The sequence below is a fragment of the Trichoplusia ni genome, chromosome 11 (assembly GCF_003590095.1).
Source record: "Trichoplusia ni isolate ovarian cell line Hi5 chromosome 11, tn1, whole genome shotgun sequence".
In the NCBI taxonomy this organism is placed as follows: Eukaryota; Metazoa; Arthropoda; class Insecta; order Lepidoptera; family Noctuidae; genus Trichoplusia; species Trichoplusia ni.
Window position 1 is genome coordinate 1,674,452 of NC_039488.1, and position 19,762 is coordinate 1,694,213.

Genomic DNA, 19,762 nt, shown 5'->3' on the forward strand with positions numbered 1-19,762 from the left:
GCACTTGAAATAAAAACACATATTTTTGTGTAATGAGTTATCAATAAGTTTTTGTATTCCAATATACATTTTTTTTTACTTTCTATTTTCATTTTGCAATCGTTTTATCATTTACTGTATAATATGCCTTGGATTCTAGAAATAGCTTTAACGTATTTATAAATTAATTCGTTTTTCTTACTTCTGTAATTTCGTTTGGTAATCTATATAGATTTTGATGGACAAAAAACTAAAGGGCTGGTTAAGTGCATTTTAATTCGAGATTGAGGTTTGTTCCTTTTACTTTTGTGATGTCATAAAGTATATTTTGATTGTGTCTTTTCGCAAGTGGGGTAGTAATCCTGATGTTGTCCGATAAATTCACATGATTCTAAACAGTGTAAGTAGAGAAGTGTTAGTATTTTATGTTTTTGGAAGCCGTCTGTTTGTTCTAAGTTAGTTATTATTCTGATTATCTTTCTTTGCAAGAGAGATATGTTTTGAATGTCAGTACTATTACCCCACAGTATGACACCATAGCTGAGCCATGTTAGGCATATGAGTGCAGTATGAAGATTTGTAGTTATTTTTAATTTAACGAAAGGTTTATAATAATTTTGCTCTTATTTTCATGTATTATTATTTTCATCCCTGTGTCTGGGATTTAAAATTTACAAAATAATGAATTAGTCAATGCTTCTCCATTATAAACCAATCCAAAATGGATTATGAGATTAACAAGTAAAATCTAAAGCCTTTATGCCTTACACACTTACACATTTAACCGCTTACAGTCTCGAAATTGCTGTGTCCTAATTGAATAATTTCACCACAAATCTGTTTCATTGGCTTTCGTAGCGGTTTATCCAATGTATTGCTATAACAAAATAAGGTGTATAATGCTAGGGCTAAGGCTAACGCTGGGCTAAGGCTGGTTATGTGTATATGCCCCCCAAATTATTTGTAGATCTCTTACACAAAATAAACTAGGTACTTGAGCTATGAACAAAAATAGTCTTACGTAATTTAAACTCTAAGCCTTGGTATTCATATTCATGTTGCTTTTAATGTGATTGCACGGATAGCCAAGTGGTTGAGCTCACCACGCCAAACACAGAGCACGTCGCGCGTCGTGTCGCGGGTTCGATTCCCGCGTAGGACAAGCATTTGTGTGATGCATGAATGTATGTTCTGAGTCTGGGTATCTATGTGCACGTGATTTTTTTTGTTTGTAAAGCCACCGCGACACAAGGTATAAATTCCTTACTGCGTGAGTCGTTTTTTAAAACAGAGGAAAAAAGAAAAATAAGTGACAATAAATAGTAATACCTTTAGTATTAAGACAATTTATAACTTAAAGACTCCTTACACAGTGTGATGACACGTGTCTAAACCTAACTGTAAAGTAAAACTTATATTTAACAGTTAGAGAGTAAATTCGTTAAAACCATAATCAAGAGATAATTTGGAATGATAAGTTGCGAAGCTTACTAGTTTCAATTGTGGAATAAACTTGGGATCTCTGTAAGAACTGTGTGTAGCACAATAGTATTAATTTATTCAGTTCAACATTTTATTTACACATTTGATAGCCTAGATATAAGACCATTGGAAGGCAAAGTCAAGGTTTGTAGATTCATTTCCTATTAAAAAACCGCATCAGAATCTATTGCGTAGCTGCTCTTTAAAGATTTATGCATATATAGCGGGAGCGGCTTAATTTTATACTACCTACTAATACTGATACTAAAAATGCGATGTGTGAAATTATGTGCAGTTTGGCGTTGACTATTTTACTAAAATTACTGATATAAGTACTTAAATGACGTGATTTCAAAGATATTTCATAGTTAAAGAAAGTGACAAGAGGTCTCACGATATTAAATTCAGTACTGTGAAAAACTTTGTCAATTTCTTTGACAATTTTATTATTACTAGCTGACCCAGCAAACGTTGTTTTGCCTAATAAATTAATTCTAGTTGTATGTATTTTGTAATGCCTCATTATTAAAAAAATAAATTATTTTTTTAGCGTGAGCAACCCTTAACACTTAGGGATATGAAAAATAGATGTTGTTCTATTCTCAGACCTACCCAATATGTAAACAAAATTTCATAAAAATTGGTCTAACCGTTTCGGAGGAGTACGGTAACTAACATCGTGACACGGGAATTTATATATAGGATATTCAAACCTTATAAGTATTATAAATAGTCTGCATCATTTTGTAATAAGACGAAAGTGTTTGGAAGTGTAAATAGTAGTCGTATAGGAACTAATGTATTTTTAAACCTATTAAACTTTTTTTTATAAGAAGCTGTTTAATGTTTATTAATAAACGTATTTTTAATTGTTTACTTATAATGTAAAAAATTGTTACTTGATGTTACTTTTAACAAAATTCTTACTATCAAAATAAATTATTTTTTTAATAAATATTAATGCATATTTTATTATTATTAATTGTATTTTCTAGGGAGGTATGCCGACAGATCACTAGTGACATCTTTTGTTTCTAAATAAGAACAATAGAGTTAGTTCAACACTCGTCGCTAGATGGGAGCACAAATTAGCGGCTACTGGCAACATTTGATATCTATTCAGCTATTCAGAGCTGATACTGATAAATTGACTAGGTATTACTTAATTGAATTTCAAAGGAAGAAAAGGCATTCTAAGACATGATCGCCAACGCTTGTAAAATTGTAACTTGTCTACAGACTGGCCTAGGAGCCATCAATCGAAGAAATAATTAATTATTTATTTAGCGCCCTCGAGCATATTAAATGATTATACATCATTTAAGGTAATTCAGAAGAACGTAATCACTCACGCAAAATGATACGTTGCTAGTAGGTATCTAGTTTTAATGCAGCAAAGGGTACCTACTTAGGGTAATTACATTGATTTGTTTTAAGCATTGTTATCTAAGTCTTACTTTAGTATCGTATCACCCCTTTTTTAATTTTAGAACAAACATGATTCATTAGTTATTTCTGCACACGTAAAGTTTTCATAACATCGTCTACTATTGCAGTATTTCAAATAGTCGGTATTGTGAATCACATTATTTATAATACAATGATCAATGAATGATATATGATAAATATGACGCAGCATGAATATACGTATCTACATTATGCTATCGAAAATCGTGAGAAAATTGATAACATTATCTATGAGATTTCCGTAGTCGGAAAATCGTAGCTACATGATTAGATGAAGATGTTGTTTGTTGTTTAGCGTACTTCAAACAAAATTCTAAGAAAATATTGTAACAAATAATTTAATAACTCCGATACGAAGAGTCAGAAAAATTCTAAGATTACGGGAACCCTTTACTTTTAAGATGACATGTCAAATTGCCAAGCGCCTTACATAATAATAAACTTTTTTCTTTTTCTGCCTCATTATTGCTAAAGTTTATTTCACAGACACCTCAAAATAAGAATAGGTTTAAAAATATACAGATTCCAATCAGGCTCTAATATCAATACACATACATATAAGTAGGGCTCATCCTTGAAGGTTCATTTCTAAAGATTTTGTAAGCAATTCTGGCACGTAAAACGAACATTTTAAGCGATACTGACTCTTTCAAAAAAGCAGAGCAAAATTTCAGTATCAGACATGGTTTCCAGCAAAATGTCATGCTAAAGTAGTGAGTACATAATAAATTAGTATTTAAATAATTTAGGAACTGCTCATATATGCGCAACCCTGACCATATAATCGTGTAACGCCTAACGAGAAAGGTATAAGAAAATTCAAAGAGGACAACTATGAACTTTTATCAAGGCGCTTCAGTACGTCTGAGACGTGTTTTCTTGTGATAATTTTATTTTGGATAGAAGGTAGTGCATTGAACTATAAAATGGTCATTGCGCCAAAAAACGTGCTAGAACGGACTTTTCACCTACAAACTTCACAAGTCGCTTTCCTGTACCAAGTCTTTGTCGTAAAACCTTATTTGCTTGAAACAAGGACAGTTTATACAGAAATTACAAACAAATTTATATTTGAAATGATAAAAGTATTTGTAAAAGATGTTATAGATTAACTAACCTACATTGTAGATTTCTGTATTGAGGAAGGTGAGTAAACAATTCTGCCTAGATTTGTATACATCTATACTAATATTGTAAAGAGGAAAGCTTTGATTGTTTGTTTGACACGAATAGGCTTCGAAACTACTTGAACGATTTGAAAAAATATTTTACTGTTGAGAAGCTACATATCTTATATGTAGGTATTTATATATATTAAACCTCCTCGTATTTTAACGAGGGAAATATTAGGCAAGAAAAAAGTAAAATGATGCCGCGCGGTCATTCCGTGGTCTGTCCACAACAAACGGCGAAAGCGAAGGACCGAGTCGTCTATGTTTCTATCGTCTTATTTATTTATATCGAAATTGTTTTAATTTTCATTAAATGTATTACGTAATGATAATGGCACTTAGCAATAACTTTCTTATTAATTTATTATTCATATATTATTTCCTTGTCTTTTGAAATTGGACATAAAACTCTTCACAATTAACAGTCTATTGTTCAAGCATCGCTGGGATAAAGGTTGTAATTATTATTTTACTAGCTGACCCGTCAAACGTTGTTTTGCCTAATAAATTATTTCTAGTTGTATGTATTTTAATGCCACATTATAAAAAACATAAAAACAAAAAAAAATCCTCCATAAAATATATATTTTTTTTTAGTGTGAGCAACCCTTATCACTTAGGGGTATGAAAAATAGATGTCGTTCTATTCTCAGACCTACCCAATATGTATACAAAATTTCATTAAAAAATACAAAACGTTTATTTATAGACAAACTTTGCATAACAAGTTAAACTGGTCAAAATCGCTGATATAGTGATACGCTGTTTACGAACGTTATCGATAAAACGAAATCTATAAGAAGACTATTGAAACAAAACAAAACTCGGTGACTAATTACCGAGTTCAACAGTTCTATCTCATTCTTAATACTATAGTGTCGTCCATCGAGTGCGCATAAAATATCGATTATAAAAAAGGAATATTTTAAATCGAGTACCGATTACGAGTGGTCGGGACAAGATAGCAATTAACACAAGTCACTTGGCAATCGCACGCGGGCAGGAGAAACAAGTGTATGCAGTGAGAGTGATATAAATCATATTAATATTAATATAAGGAAAATAGTAATATGAAGGTGAGTGGACTGTAGGCCTTATTATTATGTTTTATTTTATAAAAGCAGTGATTTTTAAAAACAGTTCGTTGTCTCATAATTTTACATGGAGGTGGATTTTCATTTGAATTGTGAAGTTGTCGTTTCGCACATTTAAGTTTATTCGTTTGCGGTTTTGTTTTGTACGTCTTCAATATTCAAATATGTAGTTTAAAAATATGTTTCCTTTTAACTATGATCTTAAATCTAAACTTAGATAGTGAAAACCCCGTGTTAAATTAAATCGTAGTAAACTTCGTCGCGAAGTTTTCGTACATTCGTGAAAAATATACAATTACATATTAATTGTTATCCAACTTGCATTTTTAAGTAAATAAAGCTATAATTGATTGCATATCTACTCTTTCTACCCACATTTAATTTAAAATAAAAATAATAAGTACATTATTAGAAACATTTTCGTATTTGCGAACTGTAGATATGTCTAATTAGTACCAGAACATGTATGCTAGTTTAAACGCGTATTTATACAAAACTAAAATATAAGTAATAAACATTTTTTAAAAGTTTAACTCTTTATTTGAAGTAGGGTACCTGTCTGATGAACTTTTATCTGTCATCAACGCTGAGTACATATTTACACGTAGATAAGTAGATATTCAAAAACATATAAACAAATCCTTAAATAAAATAAATTGAATATTATTAATAAGAGCGCAATTAGTAGATGCACGCAAGAAACTCAAAGGCGATGCACTTGTAAAACTAAATATAAGTCGGTACTTGTAACAAAAATAACTTGCCCTGTGCGAACCAAACAATCGTGACTCGAAAGAAAAATATAAAAGTATGTCTTTATTTATGAAAATAATTAAATTCTGTAGGTATATGACCTTTATACGTCAGCTGTCAATTGAAAATTGTTTTACATATCGTTCTCGATCCATACTTGCAAATGAATGTTTGTCTGATTGCTCTCTTTGCAAAACCTTTGCTCGGTTTGAAACTCTAGAGTTTGGTCGAAAACTCACTATTAGTGGTTTAAACCTTTTTTATAGTGACAGTAAAAACCTATTTTTATGATATCATTATATCATAAAAATAGGTGTTTCTCCGTTTAATATAACATACAGTAATAAAAACAAAAACTGATTAAAAATAAACCGGCAATTTGATAGTAGATATGTTTCAGTTTCTATCCAGCATTAATTGAATTACAAGTTTTATCTCTGAATGAAACATGATGATTTTATCTACACCCACATTTTACTCATGTACCATTATGCGCGTGTAATATCTAAGGTATGTCACACATACATGGATACATAAACAATAGTAATTTAAAACAATCTTATCATATTCTTTCTACTTACATTTCTTACTAGGCTACTAATGATACTAATATTATAAACGCAATCGTTTCTATGTATGGTTGTTTGATTCTCTTTGACGCAAAAACCACTGAACGGATTTAGACGAAACTTGGTATACATGTAGTATATAACCAGGGCCCCAATTCTGCTATTTACAATGGCCGATGAATGAATGGAAATTGGCACTATTCGTTAGTCTAAGCAAAATGCTTAAGATAATAGGAATTGTTTCTATTTTTTTCAATTGCTTTTCATTCATTGGCCATTGTAAATAGCAGAATCGGGACCCAGGATGAACATAGCATAGTTTTTATCTTGATTTAATGTGAGATCCGCGGAGGTCCGAGGGCAACTGCGTGTTTAAACTATTTTTGACAGTGATAAATCAATCGATCGTTTTTTCTATCTTAAGCAAATATTTAGCTAAATCTCTTAAAAACGTTTTTGCATTCTTGGACTGCTCTACATCAAGCAGGGTATTCCTCAAACACTGTTTCAAAGCAATAATATTGCCTTCAACGACTTTAGGCCTTTAAATTCGTGGACAAAATTAATCTATACAAAAATGAATTGTTGTTAGTTAGTCTCGCTAAAACTCGAGAATGGCTGAACAGATTTGGGTAAGTTAAATCTTGAAATATTTGTAGTAGTCCAGGGAAGGTTTAAACAGTGAGAAATAAAAATAACCACGAGATCGGGTACAACGCGGATGAAGCCGCGGGAATCAGCTAGTAACGTAAATATATTTCGTGATAGTGAAAGTTCCATTGTCAAATAATACCAATTTGTTTTAGTAAGACCTTCTTGACACTGCCGTCGGTTTAATTGGACGAATTAAATTACATGAATGCCCAATTGTTCATTGTACTTAAGATTTCAATAAAACGTGCTGATAATTCAATTATATTCACTTCGAATGCATTCGTTTCTATAAACAGCTTATACTCTGACCCTAAATGTTGATAACTTATATTGATAAACTTAGGTTTTAACTGATTATGTTGTACTGTTAAGTTCTCCAAGCATTTAGACTAATACTAATAACTATAATAAAATTCTTAGCCAAGTTTGTAATGATATTTATAAGCATTTCCTGTAGAAATAATAACCGAAATTGTATTTTTAAGGGCACAAAGGATTTTATTCCTTGTGTCGCTGGGGTTTTACAAACATTCAAGTCACGTGTTCACGCGTACATCTTTTGTAAACTACCATTCGATTCGGATATGAAAAAAATGTATTTTAACAGCCAATTTCGGTACAATTAATGATGTGTAGTATTATCAAAATAGACGGTATTATTATATTAGTAGATGGTAGTAACAGGCTTAATAGCCTTATAACAAATTAACAACGAATAAAAATGGTCGAAAAATACTATCATTAAAAAATATAACCGCGGTACATAATAATAAAATAGTCATATAAGGATAACGTCATACACAAATAACATCAATATAGTTTATATTTTCTTGTAACTAAATAAAATGTTTCATACAACAATGTTGTTTGTTTACTCATCTTGTTTATAAATTGATGTCTACTTCTCATTTAATCTAGACTATACTTATATATTAATAGCTATAAAGAGTTTATTTATCTAGGTAGTATATTTTTACGTTTATCTGATTACAAACAGAAATCCAGGGCACATAAAAAATATTCAAAAGAGGATTTATGCTTTCCGCAACATAGGTGGTGTTGGGTGTTGCAGGCTGTTATTTTTATTGAAAGCCGCTTTCTCACTACTCAAAAGGTCTTCGTAATCATAACTAACACAAAAAGTCTGCATTCGCGGTGTAACATAAAATATATCCACTCCATTTAATAACTCGTATCGTAACTTTGATGCAAAATTGCGATATTTTTAAAGTAAGATATATGTGCAAAAGTATACCACATAGGCCTACATACCGACTTTTTTTTATTAAAAGATGTGGTTACCAAGCCACGCCGAGGTCATGAGCTGAGGTGGTGTTTATTTGTGTACTACATACAAACATACAGTTTCCAGTTTCTATAGCTGTCCGTCAAGTACTTCTTTTATTTACAATTTGCTGTATGCATGTAGGTATGTTCGTATCATTAACTCATTAAATCTGTAAGGTAGGAATTTGTTATGAATATATCGTATTAGTTAAGTATATACTAGTGTATAAATGTACTAGTATCGTAGTAAATCGTTGTTTTTATAAATAATATGAATATATAGAGTTTAGTAAAGACTGGCAGTTAGCAGTTTTTGCAAGAGGCCGCGTTCTTTCTTATTTAATCTATCTCTATCTGCTGTAGAAAAGTCGTAACAAACGAATAAGAAAAAATGATGGCCTAGAAATGATCTCCTAAGGGTGTGAAAAACAGATGGTACCCGATTCTCAGACCTACTGAACAAGCATTTAAAATTTCATAAAAATCAATCTAGCCGTTTCGGAGGACATTGTGACACGAGATCTTATTTATTAGGTTAGTTCTAGACATGCGGTTTAACGAAATATCATTCAGTTAAGCTACGAATACGTCATAATAAGATTAACTATATTTCAAAGCCAGAAGATTTATTCCTCCATTGAGATACCTTGTTGTTTCTATACTACTATGATTTTACAATTTTATTCAATTACCAAAGTCCGTTTAAATTAGAATTTTATCAACGGGGTGTTTCCGATTCTAGTTTTAAGGAAATAAACAACTGATAGTGACGCACTAGTGCGTAACTGACAGTCACATTGATAGAAATACGCTGACTCACTAGCGAGAACTACGCACAGTAGACGCATAGGAAAATATCACACTTAAAGTCCAATTGATTAGCTTGAGCTTAGGTACTCTCTATTGACTGTAAGCAGCTGTAACGTATGTTGCTTTGAGTTCTTTAATGCATCAGATGCAGATCCGATCCCAACAGACATTACAAACGTATTTTTGCTATCTCTTAGTATTCCGAGATAAGTGATGTAGATCGTTGCGCAAGCAATTGGAATAACATTTGCTAACTCTTAGTCCGGTAAATCAGTCTCAGTGGCGAGTCGCGGGATCGATCCCAGCGTAGTACTAGTATTTGTGTGATCCACGAATTGGTGTTTTTAATCTGGGCGGCTTAGAATGTGACTTGAATGTTGACGCAAGGATCAAATTCTTTACAGCGAGTCACTGTTTTTATAAGGATGAATGTCAATTGAAAAAACGACATTTGCAAGTGATTAGAACATCTTATTATTTACTAATACTTATGTATCGACGAATTCATACAGGAATCTTCAATCGTGACTTGACGCAGGGGAATATTGAAGCTGGGTGTATACTTATAAAGTCAAAATCGCTTGAGCAACAATGACGTCACACGCATGGTCAATTGGTCACCAACATTATTACATCGAGTGATAGAAAGCGAGCACACTTCCTCTTTCGGTGTGATAACGTTATCATAATGTAATTATAGACTTCAATATTGACCGCAACATACGTAGGGAATCTGAATAACTAGAACATTGGGTTCAAATTACTTGTAGGATCATTGATTGTAATTTGATTTTGTTAATGCGAATTGTAAATAGCAATGCGCTACATGCCTTTTGGTATGGTGATAGTCTAGTTCTATATTATAATATTATATTTATTATACTTATTGCGGCCACACTTACGGTGGTTACTTTGATTAAAAAAATAGGTAATAATTAGGTTTTTAATCAATGTGCTAATCGAATTAAACTTAACGCATGGGTGCAAGCGTGTTACATTAATCCTGTCGTAGCTCGATAACTTAGAAGTTTATTTTTTTTCTATGTCTACAATTGTAACAACTACAATTGTTGTTGTTTTTTTTTAATGTGCAGAAATGCTATTGTTTTCTTTTATTACCCGAAGAAAACGGATTCGTATGCTATTATAAAGAAAAACCCTAATACTGGTTTTCCCCATCGCTTTGTTACGGGAACTGGACATTATCCAACATGATAACCATCGTGCTCCCTATCCGTATTGACATTCTACCGCAAGTCAAAATATCTAAATACGTGTATAAATGTATGACGTGCTATAACTAAGTCTTTAAATACTTCAAATACATTTGGATGTTTTGTTTCCGGGCATTGAAAAGTAGAAAATCTTTAAGAAAACAGATAAGTCAAAAAATATATAATACTAGCTGACCCAGCACACGTTGTTTTGCCTAATGTATGCATTTTTAATGCCACATTATAAAAAAAAAAAAACAAACAAAATAAAAATCGGTCGAACCGTTTCGGAGGAGTACGGTAACTAACATCGTGACACGGGAATTTTATATATTAGAAAGAAGAAGAAAGATATATCTACCTACTTCCCATTAACAATTATTGTCAGCAGTAAAACAACTGTTCAGGCGAACATATTTTTCTCTTCGAAATACTTTCTTTCAGAATACTATTCAGGAGCGGTATTTAGAGTTTGACCAACATCTGTTATAACATACTGTTGTTCAACATTAGTGATATTATATCGAGTTGATATTATTGAAACTCGTTGTGAACACCGAGGCGTCTGTTTTCCACATTGATAACACGTGACCTCACGCCGCGCTAATTAGCTTTTATGTGTCTATAATTTGCAAATTATCTTTAATTATATTTGAAAACGCTAGGACAATATTTTGATTCTAAAATACTAAAACAATGCCTTTTTTGCAGCTAGTATAATGTTACCAATGATGCTGCAATTGGTTTAGCAAAACACTGGGCTCGTCAACATTAGGGACTATTTAGATGCGTACAGCTTTTCGTGTGCGTACACTTTTCCACGCAAAAACATTGTTTTATATGGGCATAAGCTGAATTAGTGTGTGAAGTCCCTTTATAAGGTCACACCCTATACAAGAAAAAAAAATACCCAAAATTAGAATATCCTCCTTCTTAACCTACTTTAAAAAGAAGACCTACATATTAACCTAAATAAAGAACAGCTAAACTACCTAGGCTGTGTTAAAATTAACATTAAGTGTGATATTTACATACTTTGCTATGTATTACTAATAACCAATAAACATTATGAAATATCTTTCAAAAAAATAATTACGATATTAGCCCGTATCAAAACGAAACTTCAAAGATTACGACAACACATAAAATGAATGTTACATCAAAAATAAATATTATGTATTTTTATCTGAGTTCAAAATGAGTTCATGTTTTAAAGTCAATAAGTGCAATACTCTTGTACGTTATTAAATATCACATCGATGATAATGAGTTACTTAAGACAATCATTTCTATTTTAATATGATAATTTACAATAACTTTTTTAAACATATCAAATGTGAACAGTTTGTATTTATAAGCGCCTTGACCAAAAGGTTTTGTTCCTAAAAGGTTTATGTCCAGCAAGGAAATATCCAAGGTATCCATCTATGGTGTAGCCAAGCAAATAAAACATGTTTGTTACACGGGAGCCCTTAAGTATTGTGTCTATTGTTTTTTAATATTTTTTGTAATATAAGACAGTTTTCAGCAGTCAAACTTTCATGGTTTATGAGATACAGCCCGGTAACAGAAACAGACTAAAGTTTAGAGGGCCAGGCCCATTGAGTACGAATCAAAAAAGTCTTCAAAACCATAGAAGTTGTAAAGATAGTGAAGCAAAGCCCTTATAAAATTTTAACTAGAAAATAAACCCAATATATAAATAGCAGACAAATCCAAACACTTTTTACCGGCTGACCAGTGACTAAATATTCTAATTAACGATATAATCAAACTGAATGAATAGTAAATATTTACACATTTTTCATTAGCATTTTATTGGCACTATGAATTGAATAGATCGATCTTACACGGTCATGGGAAACGATACCTACAGGTACTTCCCCGCGATCGACAAACATACGTAAAACATAGGATTCATGGAATTGTTTCTCATTTTCCACAATTTGTCATCTCCAAGTTCTGATAACTCGTTCGTTGGACCTTGTTTACATATATCACGTGTTTGATGACGGACAAATTGTAAATACCACGAATGTGCCTAATTGCGCAAGTTTCTTTAAGAAAGTGATTGGCAATTCCAAAATTTTGGACTTCCCTTAGACATTTTGTTCAGATGATATTCTCTCAATTTTTTCTTTCGATGTTATTTATACTTTTTTGACTGCACGGACAACCGAGTGGCTGAGGTCACCACATTATACTCAATAAAGTCAACGCGTAGGACAAACATTTGTGTCCACGAATGATTGTCCTGAGTCTGAGCGTCTTCGTGAATGTGGCTTGATGGTTTGCGAATTTTCCCGCGACAGAAGGATTAAATAAATTGAGGCGATTAAAAATAAGAAAAAATTATAAATACAATTAAAATATATCTAAGCTATATAACATCTCCATAAAACATCCACTGTATGTATAAAATTATCATCAACATCATCACAGATATAGTCGTGTATGCGCACTATTTGGTACCAAAATGTTACCTGTATATATCTACCAGATACCTGTTGTTCATATTGAGTGATAGCATATATATTATATTATCATAATTACCGAACATTCATAGGTGTAAATGATTGATTTGATTACCTAATGTATTGTCAAGCACTCAGTAATATGCGTAGTTCAGCTTTCAATGATTTATCGGACGTTTAAAATACATTCGTATACGCCTAAAAAACATCATTATCTCCCATTGTATTTAAATTGTTCTAGTGTAGTGTTTAAGTTAGGTTTGAATATACTGATTAGTCGTTGCAACAACACAATAATGAAGACCGTTTTAGGTCTTACCAAATTATTTTGTTCAACATATTTTAAAATAAAAGCCGATATAGCGATATAGGAGAACCATCAATATCTTGATTTTATTAAATACCAGCTAAATTAAGGCCTGTATGAATAAAAAATTGAGTACTAAGTTGTACTTTTTAGCTACACGTATCCTAGTGGTATGACTGCCAAGAAAAGGATCGTAAGTGCGAGTACTAGAAAGCATTTAGAAGTTCTTGCGAATCCTGGAAAGCACTTACGACTTCGATTTCTTTTTTTTAGCAAAGTGATTATCACTTGCCAAAACGAAACTTGAAGTCATTAAGCTATTTACGCCAAGAAAAAAATCTTCCGGGATTCTTTGAAACTGTACTTAGTAACAATAAGTCAATAATAAAAAGTACTAAGTACAGGGTCTGTTCCCGCTGATACACATATAGGTTCAAACGTAGGCGTGATTATGACCTTAGCCTCAAACGCTAACTGAATTACCCTCCTTACATATCATTACGGCTCACTGATTGTCAATCGACCTATTTCTTTAAATCGATTCAAACATGGCAGTGATCTATCACAAGTTCACGGGGCTACCAATTAATACCTGTGACTGATGCACTGTTTACTCATATAACACGTCTGTGCGTTTGTTTGTATACGATTTAAAGTGCCGTTATTATATAATTATCATGTATAATGTCATAAACATCCAGAAACAAAAGACGAGAAGAAAATTATATTTCTTAGCAAGTCTCTCAATTGTTTTTAAATTTAATGACGTTTCCGATGAAGGTCAACAACAAACAAGGTTTTTCGTCAATAATATTTTAAATAAACAATAGTATTCATAGAACGCGTGACGATATTATTAAGATAGGGTTAATAAACTGTCAGCGTTGTCCGAGACAACTCCGGAGTGAGCAGTCATTGTCCCTCGATGTCAAATATGAGACCGTTATCTTGTTCATGTTACGATGCATTCGTAAGACTATAATAATATTGTTTTAAAAACAAAAACACATAACAGGCTGGAAATAAAAAACTACTGAGATAAACTTGATGACATTTTTACGGAATCAAATGACAGCTATTTCAAGCTCAAAATCATCTAGTCCGAACATTATCCAAGCGCACTGTACCTAGGTATTATAAGATGTTTGCTCCACATTACCCATATCTAGTTATGAAAATAGATCTGTTATTGATATCTTGGTACAGACACAACATAATCGTTGCATTAGAAATACCGACGAGTTGTTTACGCATGTCTTTATCAAATAAATTATACAATTGTAACTCGTATGCAATTTAGTAGCGTCTAGCGATTGCCTGCGACTTGGTCCGCGTTGTTGGGCTAAACTCCATAATATAGATCATACCTTTGAAAATAAGTGTTATTTTAGAACTTAGAATCGTTATAGAGTACGTCAACTTTAAAAGATAATCATAAATAAGAGGAACAAATTCGTAACACATGATTTTTACATAAGTAACCGTTGTTAATTTCTCACCGATTTTGTAACTTGCTTGATTGCTGCTCTGCCTATGATCTTTGCAAAGAATGTATTTCTTGTATATCTTGTAGTCTTTATATTAATAAAATGTTTTTTCAGTCGGTTTTCAATTGGTTCAGTAGCTATTTAAGAGCATATTCGTCACAAAGAAAAAGGTAGACTTTTAGCCTTATTAGTGTAGAAGTATACATAAATTACTTAAGACAATCGAAATAAACACAACAAGTGTAAACATTTTTTGTCTGAAGATTAGGGAAAATTAGAACAAATTCATCATTCAACGTAAACATGTAAAACATGTTCACTTACAAATTTAAATCGCTAGTTATTTTGTCTTGATTGTAAAAGTTCATAGTTCAACGATAAAAAACGATAATATACTCTGATTCGGGTTAGTGTACGTTTTTTGTAAAGACTACAAAAAACGATGACACAAAAACTGGTGATATTAATTTGTCATGACAAAAGTTTATATCAGTTTTATGTGTTGATATAATTATTACATATATTTTTTTAATTTTTATTAAATCCGAATCTATTTTTATGGTATCGCATGAAAATTAATAAGAGAATCTTCGCATATCTTATAACGTCCTTTTATAGAATTCGTTTAAAAAGGACCATCTTTGTCAACCAAACTCATTTGTAGGGAGCAAAATTATGATGACTTTTTTCAATTCACAGGCGATTCTATTCTTAGTACTGGCCGGTTGTAGTGCGGTGTTGTCGGTGCAACCATGCTGTCCAAACAACGCGACATTACTGCCGAAAGGGTTCTGCGGGACTGAGAGGATGACGAAACTAAATTGTACGCATGGCCGAATGGTACTTCGGGACATCATTCTGCAGGGCACCAAGGTTTCCACACAGGATTCACCCAGCTTCGTATTCGTTGAAGATCCAAACCAGTAAGGACTAAACCTTAGAATGTCTTACTCAAAATCTGATTCCAACATCCACATTATACAAGAGTGGATAGAAATCTCACTCTGGATATAAGGAATGTTTTATGAGGAATCGTTTCCTGTGTGTCAAATTCCTTATTATGAATAGATGGATAAAGTACAACTTTTATCTTAGTGCAAATATTCAGATGCAACGCATATCTGTTAAGCATTTTATTGCAACTAGCTTGCGACACTTCAATGTTTGCTGAACTCAGTACGTTCTTAGCTTGAATTGAAACAGTTGCCTATATTCAAATAATACATTTTCCAGGTATTGTGTGGCTGAAATGTACCGGAATAACAGTGATCCTTCGCTCGGCATGGTACCCGTGGCCGTGGTGTGTTTCGAGGAGATCTCCAAAACAAATGATATAGAAACCAGTGGGATTTTGACACTCATATCTGTTTTCTTCCTTGTTGCCACCATCGCTGTTTACACGTACCTACCCCAATTAAGGTAGGTCAATTGGACAAATATATAACCGGTAACTACAGTACTAGTACCTACTCGAAATGGAGAACAATCAAAAACTGGTTTACAATTTTGCTGGAAAAATAGCATTGACATTTGGGAGTTGTTTTTCCTTGTTTTTTTTGTCGGATAATTTTAATCGACAAAATTTTGCATCATCATCGCTGCCAATTATTTTTCGACCACAACCTATCCTAAAAACTCTGTAGTAACGTATTATAAACCACAATGACAAAAAAGTTTTACTATAGAAAAGATGGTGTCTTTTCCTATATATTTTTTTAGGTGGCTTTTTTCATTCTGTATAAATTTTGCGTGGAATTTATAGATATTGGATGGCAATGGTACCTTGACCTATCAATACATCTATACTATACCATATCCTGCAGCTCTTGTGGTGCTAAGTAAATATTTTAATATTATTTTCTATAATAAACGATTTTTATGTTTCAGGGATTTACAAGGATTATGTTACATGTGTATGTGCATCAGCATGGCTTTGGGATTCCTGTCACTTGGAGTGCTGCAGCTCAGCCCTGGCTTCAGAGGCCAGATATGTACTATTACAGGTAAAATATTATCATATTCTATAAGTTGACTTGATATCCTAAAATGTGCTTTATATTTACACAATTGAAAGCATCAACTTGAATGGCAAGATTCTATGCTTTTTTGGAAGGTTCTAAGGTGTATTGTTTTTACAGGATTCCTCGTTTACACTTGGATGATGGCAACTTTCTTTTGGATGAATGTTATTTGCATCAACGTATACCGTACAGTATTGTAAGTTCAAATATTTTATTTATTCTCACCTGTTTTACACACATTCGTATATAAAGTCCATTTATAACGTTTTGTTCTTTGTTTTCAGAGACGCCACTTATTTGAAAAAGACTGAGAGAAAACAATATTTCTACTATAGTTGCTACGCGTGGGGTTGCACGATTTTATTCTTAACCGTCACCCTTATCACAAACTTCGCTGAAGGAGACCACTGGAAGCCAGGTTTTGGAAACAACAGTTGCTGGTTCAATGGTACATCGATGCAAAAAATATTATTAACTGTCGGCAGGCTACCCTTACACGCTTCAAAGCTTTAGCCAATTTTAATAAAATTTGGCGTAGGGAAATCTTAAGCCTCCAAAAAGTCCTTTTTTCTGCGATCCCGACATTTCCATAGTCACAAGTCCTAAGCTGCTTGTTTAAAAATAACACTTCATAAACTAGGAGTCTATGAGTACTACTAATTTCTCCCTTTTGCTTCAGGTCGTACCGAAACTTGGATCTTCTTCTACGGCCCGATCGCAGTTCTCATTACGGCTAACGTGATCCTCTTTGCTCTATCCTCGTTTACTTTACTGCGACACACCAGGAAATACGAAGTCAACACTTTGAACTTCCTTAAACACAAGTAAGTATAATTTATGGCTTGATCAAATCACCATCAGCCATTCAGCCTAGCCTTTTCCCAGCTCTATCCTATCCATATCCATCTTAGAGCCAGCGGTTTACATGGAGCGACTGCCTATCTGATCTAATCAACCTAGTTACCTGGGCAACACGATACCCTTTACTAACACTGGTTTTAAGAATATCTAGCTTCTAACTACCCGTTACGACTATCAAAGATAAATTAATGTGTCTTCCGAAATACGGACTTTTTCAATAAATGAATGGATCATTGCGATCAAAATCATCACAGAACGATACGAAATTATGCTTAAAACAAGGAAATAATAACATGATTTGCAATTAAAATATGATTGTTAACACTCAACCTGATTTCCATCAGCCATGTTTAGTGTTAAAGTTTAGCCCAATAACCAGTTTGGTATATTGATGATACGCAATATAACTATTAATAACATACTAAAACTAGATAGTCCAGTTTAATTATAGACTATAAACAAGACCATGTTCAAATACCAGAACTGGGCAAATGTCTTCCTAGTTAAAGAAAAATAAATTATTAAATAATACGTTTCTATCTTAATTGTCAGGTTTCTGCTGTCACTGAAACTGTTCCTGGTGATGGGCATGTCATGGATCTTCGAAATCGCCAGTTTCGCGCATGGTGAAGCTCACATTGTTTGGTAAGAGCATATTCATCATTTGCATTTTGCAGCATGGGCTACAATTGCTACAAATGATGTGTCTACATTTTCTTTTAGTAATATCGTAATGGACATTAGCTCTGAGGTTGATAATAAGAATATACGAATTGCAACCCGATCGATCTACCAGAGTGTATTTACAGTTTTCGATGGCCAGAATGGACGTATCTTCCGTCACATTTATGGCCTAGCTATCACACAAAATAAAAAAAAACTGTGATTAAGTTATACACACTGACTGACATACTTTTCAATAAATCTAAAAACTGTGTTCAATAGTAACATTCTTTTTTTAATTTCCAGGAAAATCATGGACACATTCAACTGTCTCCAAGGAGTGATCATATTCCTGCTTCTCGTGATCCTAAGAAGGCGTGCAATGCGGGGAATAGCTAGTGAGAACATCTGTACTTGGTGCAGTCGTCCTCTCGCCGAGAAACTAAGTCCTCACGACGATTCCGATGACCAGCACATATTAGCTGATGACACCGTGGAGGTCAGATTAAATTAAAAAAGGTTCCATAATTTTATATTCTATGTTACATACGTAAAGAGGTTAATTTATTGATAACTAGTCAAATAGGATCATACAGCCAATTCAAACTATTAAGAAAATATTTTATATTTTTATTGCAGTGTAAAGTTTTTCTTTCTACGTAAAAGACATGTGTGTTCGAAGAAAATGATTCCATTCATATTTTTATTACGAATTCTTCCCAGTTCTATGTAATCAAGTAGCATTTCTTTTATTTTCATTCTATTTTTATTGTATTTAAATAAGTTAAGTTAATTAATATGTATATCTAGATTTTAATAATTTGAAATTGTGAAAATTTTGTACTTTTCAATTACAAAGAAATCTCTTTTAATGTAATAATGTAAAACCTGCTGTATTGCAAGTACTCCATTATGAAGATCTGATTTACATTCTCGTAGTGGGTACTTTTAGTACCAATAGTTATGTGCCATAGCAAAAGTGTATTGTAAAGAAACTCAATTATTAATGTTATATTTTTAAACAATGTACTAGAATTTACTCGATGTAAATACTACATAAGAATATTAATAATTAAGATTTTAATAATAATAAGTTCCTATAGATCATTATTTTGTTTTTCTACAAATGCATGTTGGTATATAATACTAATAAATATATTTTAATGAAATTTGTTTTGTTTATAACAGTAAAGTTGCCCTCATTCGGTAGGGGGTGGCAGCAAAACAGACGTACAATTAATCGATAATTGTAATCACCCCAACACATAGAAAGCATTTCGCAGTCCGACAAAATGAATACAATTGTATTTCCTTTGTTAAGTCATTACATTTTTAAATATATATATAAAAAAACAACATATTTTAAAATATAAAAAATAGTGTCCAACCGGCAACGGGGACAGGGCCCAAGCTGCCGGCGGTCAGGGCTCCAGGGAGAGGAACAATTGTATTATTATTACAGTCATGA

At 32.6% G+C, this 19,762-nt stretch overlaps 1 protein-coding gene and 1 pseudogene across 1 annotated transcript; one reads left to right on the top strand and one right to left on the bottom strand.

Moving 5' to 3' along the window:
* The window catches only part of LOC113499046, a 52,114-nt pseudogene that overhangs the window by 21,547 nt on the left and 10,805 nt on the right, over positions 1-19,762 (bottom strand).
* LOC113499045 (probable G-protein coupled receptor Mth-like 3) lies at positions 4,954-19,401 on the top strand. Its single transcript, XM_026879377.1, has 9 exons — positions 4,954-5,176; positions 15,449-15,672; positions 15,983-16,168; positions 16,637-16,752; positions 16,888-16,966; positions 17,055-17,218; positions 17,450-17,594; positions 18,184-18,276; positions 18,601-19,401. Exons 1-9 carry the CDS (start codon positions 5,171-5,173, stop codon positions 18,806-18,808), a joined length of 1,221 nt encoding a protein of 406 aa, XP_026735178.1. The 5' UTR covers positions 4,954-5,170; the 3' UTR covers positions 18,809-19,401.

Coding starts and splice junctions, on each gene's coding strand:
- LOC113499045 (XM_026879377.1), top strand. Junction 15,673..15,982: donor TTCGTTGAAGATCCAAACCA/GTAAGGACTAAA, acceptor TACATTTTCCAG/GTATTGTGTGGCTGAAATGT. Junction 17,595..18,183: donor TTGAACTTCCTTAAACACAA/GTAAGTATAATT, acceptor CTTAATTGTCAG/GTTTCTGCTGTCACTGAAAC.